Genomic DNA, 8,165 nt, shown 5'->3' on the forward strand with positions numbered 1-8,165 from the left:
CTAATCTGCTGGCAGCCAAATAATAAATTGGTCATGGGATTTCTTCCCATCTGGACAGTATCATGATGCAAAGGAAAACCAGAGACAATGAGTCAACCCATCCCTTAATAAGACGATGCTGACTTAATTGATGCCTTCAATTGACCGATAATATGCAAATGAATATATGGATGACAGGAAAAGCCTACATTTCCCTCAGTTGTTTCACAGATTTTTACATTTATCATTCAAGATAATGTGTGTATGTAAAAGATCAGAATCGGATCTGGCATATTTGTCTGGTTTATTTTCTTAATTCAAAATTAAACATTTATTTTTTTTACAATATATTTTCTAATAAAAATGTCAAGGGAAAGCTGTGCAGATCAGACAAGAATAATACCAAACAAGTAACTTCTTGATAATGAAATTCAGTGCAATGTGGCTCCAATGTAACTGGTATTACCTGATTTAAAACAGACAAAATGCTACACGAGCCTCTTCTGACTAACATGGTCTAAGGTATGCCACTTCTCCAGCAGGATTGAATACATGATACTTTTACTTAAAAAAATATACATTTTTTTGTTTTTTTTTTAAACACAGGCACACCAAATCCACACATATATATGCAATACAATATATACAATCATAAAAGAGAGCACTCAGAATTAGGATAAATAACGTTGCCATGTTTGCTGATTGACTGGCCTAAGGGATTTGCCAACACTAGTCCCTACAAAAGCCTCCATTTCTCTAAATGATTTACACGAATTTACTTTGTTTTTCTCGACCCACTCCTCATGACACTTGGTGACCAGATCAGGTGAGCTGCCCTCTTCGTTCAGCTAGCAGCACGGCCGTGGCAGTCAACCATCTCATACACACTCAACCCTACCACCCCAAAGAACGTGGTGGTATATGGCTCTTATGAGCCCAGGGCGTTGATGCCTCCCATCCTCTGTCTGAGAGTGTGTAGCAGATGTTTAGGCAGGCAGTCCCAGGACCCAGATAGCAACTCTCTGTGCTGCAGCGCTGCTTCCATACAGAACCTAAAACAAAATCAGGCAATATTTAACTTCCCAGTTCGCATGGGAAGGTAAGTTTTAGGTTGACCACAAGATGTATTGTATCAAGAGTTGACGTGTTCATTAGGCAGAAGGAAACTGACTGAAACAGGGACCTGGACTTTGGGTTGTGTTCATTAATGCATGCAGTGAAAAACAGTATTTCGGTGTATGGGCCATATTGTCTGGGTTCGGTTTCTACTCACCGAACAAGTGACTTGGGTTGAACCGTGAAAACCAGCAACTCTTTGCTGTGAGCCTGTTGAAAAGGAAATGGAAGAACATATTCAGACTATACTTGGTAGTAAAACTGGTTATCAATCTTTTTTTTGTTCTAATTTCAAGTGACACCAAGAAAGGTCTAGTAGTTTATGACTGAGTGTTGTTCTAACCGTCCTCACCGCTCGCTGATGGGACAGCAGGTTGTTGGCACAGCCACCGAACACAAACACCTCTCCGCCAGGACCGGAACAGGCCGTGTGCCAGAGCCTGACACACACACACACACACAAAATCAGAGAAAAATCACCACTGACTCATAACACAAACAATGTACACAGTGAGACACGCAGCTTCTTTTCCTAACCACTTATTTGGTGATATTGTCATGAAGATAGTTTTTATAGACTCATTGATCTCTATGGAGATATTACCTGGGGCTCTCTGTGTGATTGTGCTTGAACTGCTGCCACTCGTTCTTGCTGACACAGTACAGCCAAGCATCACCTGTATATATGACAAATAGATAGAGGAATTCATTGTGGTCGAGCCATGGACTCTTAAGGAAAATTAAATATTCTTCACTCACTGAGCGTCTCTCGGGAAGTTGTGAAGCCTCCGAACAGGAATATGTGGTCAGGTGACACAGGGGTTAAGGAGTGCCATGAGCGTCCCACAGGACCCTGCTGAGGAACACTCCTGCAGAAGGCCAAGGAGAGGTGGAGGTGGGACCGGGAGAGGTGGAGGGGGAGGTGGGACCGGGAGAGGTGGAGGGGAGGTGAGACCGGGAGAGGTGGAGGGGAGGGGGAGGTGGGACCGGGAGAGGTGGAGGGGGAGGTGGGCCCGGGAGAGGTGGAGATGGGCCCGGGAGAGGTGGAGATGGGCCGGGAGAGGTGGAGGGGAGCATGGACCGGGAGAGGTGGAGGTGGGGACCGGGAGAGGTGGAGGTGGGACCGGGAGAGGTGGAGGTGGGACCGGGAGAGGTGGGGTGGGACCGGGAGAGGTGGAGGGGAGGTGGGACCGGGAGAGGTGGAGGGGAGGTGGGACCGGGAGAGGTGGGACCGGGAGGGGAGAGGTGGAGGGGAGCATGGAGAGGTGGAGGGGGAGGTGGGACCGGGAGAGGTGGAGGGGAGGTGGGACCGGGAGAGGTGGAGGGGAGGTGGGACCGGGAGAGGTGGGACCGGGAGAGGTGGAGGGGAGGTGGGACCGGGAGAGGTGGAGGGGAGCATGGAGGGTGGAGGGGGAGGTGGGACCGGGAGAGGTGGGACCGGGAGAGGTGGGACCGGGAGAGGTGGAGGGGAGGTGGGACCGGGAGAGGTGGAGGGGGAGGTGGGACCGGGAGAGGTGGAGGGGAGGTGGAGGGGAGGTGGACCGGGAGAGGTGGAGGTGGGACCGGGAGAGGTGGAGGGGGAGGTGGAGGGGAGGTGGGACATGGGACCGGGAGAGATGGGACCGGGAGAGGTGGGACCGGGAGAGGTGGGACCGGGAGAGGTGGACCGGGAGAGGTGGGACCGGGAGAGGTGGAGGGGGAGGTGGGACCCGGAGAGGTGGAGGGGAGGTGGGACCGGGGGAGGTGGAGGGGAGGTGGGACCGGGGAGGTGGAGGGGAGGTGGGACCGGGGAGGTGGAGGGGAGGTGGGACCGGGGAGGTGGAGGGAGGTGGGACCGGGAGGTGGAGGGGAGGTGGGACCGGGAGAGGTGGAGGGGAGGTGGGACCGGGAGAGGTGGAGGGGGTGGGACCGGGAGAGGTGGAGGGGGACCGGTGGGACCGGGAGAGGTGGAGGTGGGACCGGGAGAGGTGGAGGTGGGACCGGGAGAGGTGGAGGTGGGACCGGGAGAGGTGGAGGTGGGACCGGGAGAGGTGGGACCGGGAGAGGTGGGACCGGGGGAGGTGGGACCGGGGAGGTGGGACCGGGGAGGTGGGACCGGGGGAGGTGGGACCGGGGAGGTGGGACCGGGAGGTGGGACCGGGAGAGGTGGAGGTGGACCGGGAGGGTGGAGGGGAGGTGGGACCGGGAGAGGTGGAGGGGAGGTGGACCGGGAGAGGTGGAGGTGGGACCGGGAGAGGTGGAGGGGGAGGTGGGACCGGGAGAGGTGGGACCGGGAGAGGTGGAGGGGAGGTGGGACCGGGAGAGGTGGAGGTGGACCGGGAGAGGTGGAGGGGGAGGTGGGACCGGGAGAGTTGGGACCGGGAGAGTTGGGACCGGGAGAGTGGGACCGGGAGAGGTGGGACCGGGAGGTGGGACCGGGAGAGGTGGGACCGGGAGAGGTGGGACCGGGAGAGGTGGGACCGGGGGAGGTGGGACCGGGAGAGGTGGAGGTGGGACCGGGAGAGGTGGAGGTGGGACCGGGAGAGGTGGGACCGGGAGAGGTGGAGGGGAGGTGGGACCGGGAGAGGTGGAGGTGGGACCGGGAGAGGTGGAGGGGGGAGGTGGGACCGGGAGAGGTGGGACCGGGAGAGTTGGGACCGGGAGAGGTGGGACCGGGAGAGGTGGACCGGGAGTGGGACCGGGAGAGGTGGACCGGGAGAGGTGGAGGGGGAGGTGGGACCGGGAGAGGTGGAGGGGGAGAGGGTTAAGAGTTGTTAGTACCATCATGGTGAACACACAAGGACATCCATGGGTAAGAACACAACATCCTCCCATAAAAAAATGGATGCGTATAACGCTATAACATGAGGACATTTTGGATAAGTTGCCATAGCATACATTTCATGCCACTCCCAGGAGTCCATGTCGATGTAGTACATGTCGTTCAGGCGGTAATCCTGTTGCGAAAGAGTCAAGCCTTACTCATATGGAGGAAGAGCATCAAACATTTAGAACACAATATCCTTTATAATCTATGATGTAACAAGGCATAACAATATGTAAATCATATAAATTAACATCGTGAAGATCTAAATCTCTGTCTACAGGCCAGTGATATTGTTTTACATTAGACAGCATGACCATAAACTCAGCAGGAGCTTGAGTAAACTATTTTCAAAGAACATTCCTACTTACCCTGTAACGCCCCCCAAACACGTAGCCTCGGTTGCCCACCTTGGCACAGGCATGCGCTGCCCGGGGAGAGGGGGCGTTGCCCTTTCGCCAGGAGAGAGGGAGGGAAAGGAGAGGTGAGAATGGGGCTCCCACTGAGACAGCTGTACAAAATGGCTTCCAACACAAAGTCGTAACGTGACAGGATTTATGGGAACGGCGTTACCTTGGTGACTGGCTGGCTCCAAGTGGACTTCTCCAGGTCTAAGATGTGAATGTGGTTGTTCCAGCCCCGCCCCGGATTATCTCCCTGTTACAACACACATTGAAGGGCTTGCGTTCATTAGGCCATGCAACAGAAAACATTTTTCTACAAAACACCAACTCTTATTGGACAAGTCCAGGTTGTCCTTCCCTGTTTCAGTCCATGTTCTTCCGTTGTGTGCCTAATGAACACGACCAAGGATTTACCCTTACTGACGAGTCCCTTTGCTGCAGACTAATAGACTAAACAGACCATTGTTTTCATACTGCCATTAAAAAGCAGCTGCAGAGTTGTAGAATTAATTGACCATACCATGAATGAAGTTTCATCATATTCAAATGTCCCTCGGTGAGCTCCTTGTGCCATATAGCCGTAGCCCCCGAAGAATACTAGCCTGTCGACACACAGAGCAGTTCATTGAGAAACATCAAAATAAACATCTCTTTCTTTAGAGGCAATATGTAATGGCGCAACAACAATATGTAATGGCGCAATGAGTTAGACCTATAATCTAACTCACTGCTTGCCAATGGGCCACCTCACCGGTTCTATAATCTAACTCACTGCCTGCCAATGGGCCACCTCACCGGTTCTATAATCTAACTCACTGCCTGCCAATGGGCCACCTCACCGGTTCTATAATCTAACTCACTGACTGCCAATGGGCCACCTCACCGGTTCTATAATCTAACTCACTGACTGCCAAAGGGGCAACCTCACCGGTTCTATAATCTAACTCACTGCCTGCCAAAGGGGCAACCTCACCGGTTCTATAATCTAACTCACTGCCTGCCAAAGGGGCAACCTCACCGGTTCTATAATCTAACTCACTGCCTGCCAAAGGGGCAACCTCACCGGTTCTATAATCTAACTCACTGCCTGCCAATGGGCCACCTCACCGGTTCTATAATCTAACTCACTGCCTGCCAATGGGCCACCTCACCGGTTCTATAATCTAACTCACTGCCTGCCAATGGGCCACCTCACCGGTTCTATAATCTAACTCACTGCCTGCCAATGGGCCACCTCACCGGTTCTATAATCTAACTCACTGCCTGCCAATGGGCCACCTCACCGGTTCTATAATCTAACTCACTGACTGCCAATGGGCCACCTCACCGGTTCTATAATCTAACTCACTGCCTGCCAATGGGCCACCTCACCGGTTCTACAATCTAACTCACTGACTGCCAATGGGCCACCTCACCGGTTCTACAATCTAACTCACTGACTGCCAATGGGCCACCTCACCGGTTCTATAATCTAACTCACTGACTGCCAATGGGCCACCTCACCGGTTCTATAATCTAACTCACTGACTGCCAATGGGCCACCTCACCGGTTCTATAATCTAACTCACTGCCTGCCAATGGGCCACCTCACCTGTTCTTGTGGACCCAGCAGCCTAGTTTGTCCTTGCAGGACGGGGCCAGGCCCTTGAGATCCTTCATCTCCTCCCAGCAGAGGGCCGGTGTTCGGAGGGGGAGCCGAAAGACCTGAAGGCCACGAAGCAGAACAGGGACAACGTTGCGATGGTATGAAATCAAAAAAGGTACAACATCATAAGTTTCGTAACAGACATTAACATTTAAATGGTTTGTTGGAAAACAGGCTTCTGAGGTGAGATGTAGATAAATAAATAAATAAATCCTGCCGTGGTGAATTAACATCCGATGCTGAAAGTGGGGATTTTAACCAAAGAATTATCAAAAACATAGTTCTTAGCATGCAGTACATAAAATATTTTTGTAAACACAGTTTCTGAAAAGGGACAGACTGAACACAACCTTAGGTGCCAAGATTCTACAAGACATAACAGAGTCCATGTACATGCACACACGGTATATTCTCACCCGGTCAGTGTTTCCCCTGGCATGGTGGCCTCCAAACAGATAGAGGACGCCATCCACACACACTCCACAGCTGCCAGACATGGAGGTATGCAGGTTACCCGCAGTCATCTGCTTCTTCCTGCAAATACAGACAGTAGATATAAGGGCTCTGGTCAAAAGTAGGGCACTATATAGGGAGCCATATCATTTGAGACACTCTAGACACTAACAAAAGTATATTTAAAAATCATTATTACCATCGTTCTGTCTCCATGTTGTAGATCCAGATTTCATTCCTTGGCAAGTATAAGTCAAAGAAGCCAGTGGTCTGGGAATTCTAATGACAAGACAAACGAGGGAAGTCAATGGAATTACATAATCTGTACACATGTTGGCTGGGAGTTCGGCTGTGTTATATCTGGCAAAGTGGACTGTGGCAAATGGTATTCATAGGTCAAAGTTGACAGCAAATCTTCCAATAAAAACTATAATTGATTGAAGACTCATTGATCATTGTTTCAATCATTGATTAAAATGGTATAGTTCCAAATTAAATTATTTAGATACACTATCATATAAACAAAAGTCTATTCAGAATGCCTGTCATACTTGCTTACCTTATATCCTCCCCAAACGTACATGTAGTGTCCATCCACCACTGCTATGTGGCCACTGCGCTCAGCTGGCTGCTCCAACTCAAAGGGCTCTGCTTCTGTGTCCAGAACAACTACATCCTCATCATCGAGTTCATCAGCCTCATCCACCACCCAGTCAAATTCTCCCTCCTCTTCATCCCTCTCCAACTCCTCATCTTCCTCAACAGGCAAGGGGTCAGGAATGTCCTCCTCCATTTCTGCCATGATCACCTGGATGGGAGAAGAGAGCTACATAGTTTTGCATACACAGGGATTCAGAGTAGAGGAGTATGAGGGGTATTGGAACAATACAAACATTCACTATAGTTAAATCTCATCCCAACATGCAGCTAGCTATAGGATATAGCTAAGCAGATAGCTCAGCCAACAATGGGCTGTTATGAACAGGGTTAGTATGACTAAAAAGAGAATACGTTTTACAGTATGAATTCTAAGAGATGTATAAGTCATTCAGATTGTAAAATGTCTTCTCTTTTTAGTCAAATATATAGCGTTAGCTGTTACAGGGTAGGACTAGAATTGTTGTTGCCGGCTAAGTAAGTTAATATCAACAGCTGGCAACTGTTTCAGTACCACCATGGCTGATGGTTGGTTCCCTGACTGTTGGTTTACATGGAAACACAAGTCATGATGTTGGCTTGCTTGCCATCATGAAGACAATATAAATGCGTAGCTTGTGCAAAAAGACTAGTTTGCAGTAAGCATAATTTTTTGCCTATACCGACTCAACGTGACACCAAAAGCTACCTAGCCAACGTTAGCAAACTTAGCTGTCTGCAAGCTAGCTAACGTACTACACAGTTCGCCCTATCAACCAATTTAACTGCGTTTTAACGCCACCTAAACATTGATAAAAGGAACTATGCAACCTTGCAGCAACAACAACAACAAAAAATCCACTTACGTAGTCTGCTTTAAATGGTCCACGGCTGCTTTGGCCTTCAGTGTGAAACGTTGTTTTTGTTCAGTGATTATTATGCGACATCTGGTTGAAGTCGTCAATTACAAGATGCCTGACCGGAATTAACCAATAACTTCTTATTTCCGCCATCTTTGTGAGGTCAAATATAATCATTTGATTTATGCAAGTACAGAAGAGTAACACAATTCTTATTTGCTTTATTGTCCAACATTAACCAGTCAAGTAAAAAAGCACAAAGATGACAA

General features: G+C 50.1%; 1 protein-coding gene across 2 annotated transcripts; it reads right to left on the minus strand.

Moving 5' to 3' along the window:
* Window positions 1–266: 266 nt before the first annotated feature.
* Window positions 267–8,040, minus strand: klhdc2 (kelch domain containing 2). Of its 2 annotated transcripts, none has more exons than XM_024437807.2 (14): window positions 7,903–8,040; window positions 6,960–7,208; window positions 6,600–6,679; window positions 6,364–6,481; window positions 5,894–6,006; window positions 4,823–4,904; window positions 4,472–4,555; window positions 4,270–4,350; window positions 3,973–4,031; window positions 1,855–1,964; window positions 1,700–1,772; window positions 1,448–1,535; window positions 1,253–1,305; window positions 267–1,031 (listed from the first exon to the last, which is right to left on the minus strand). In XM_024437807.2, the coding sequence occupies exons 2-14, from the start codon at window positions 7,200–7,202 to the stop codon at window positions 908–910; spliced, it is 1,308 nt and encodes a 435-aa protein (XP_024293575.1). In that variant the 5' UTR covers window positions 7,203–7,208; window positions 7,903–8,040; the 3' UTR covers window positions 267–907. The 2 variants fall into 2 exon arrangements, with proteins under 2 accessions (XP_024293575.1, XP_042186131.1); XM_042330197.1 differs by having other exon boundaries at window positions 6,960–7,226; window positions 7,903–8,011.
* Between the last annotated feature and the right edge of the window lie 125 nt (window positions 8,041–8,165).

This window comes from Oncorhynchus tshawytscha, linkage group LG11 (genome assembly GCF_018296145.1).
Source record: "Oncorhynchus tshawytscha isolate Ot180627B linkage group LG11, Otsh_v2.0, whole genome shotgun sequence".
In the NCBI taxonomy this organism is placed as follows: Eukaryota; Metazoa; Chordata; class Actinopteri; order Salmoniformes; family Salmonidae; genus Oncorhynchus; species Oncorhynchus tshawytscha.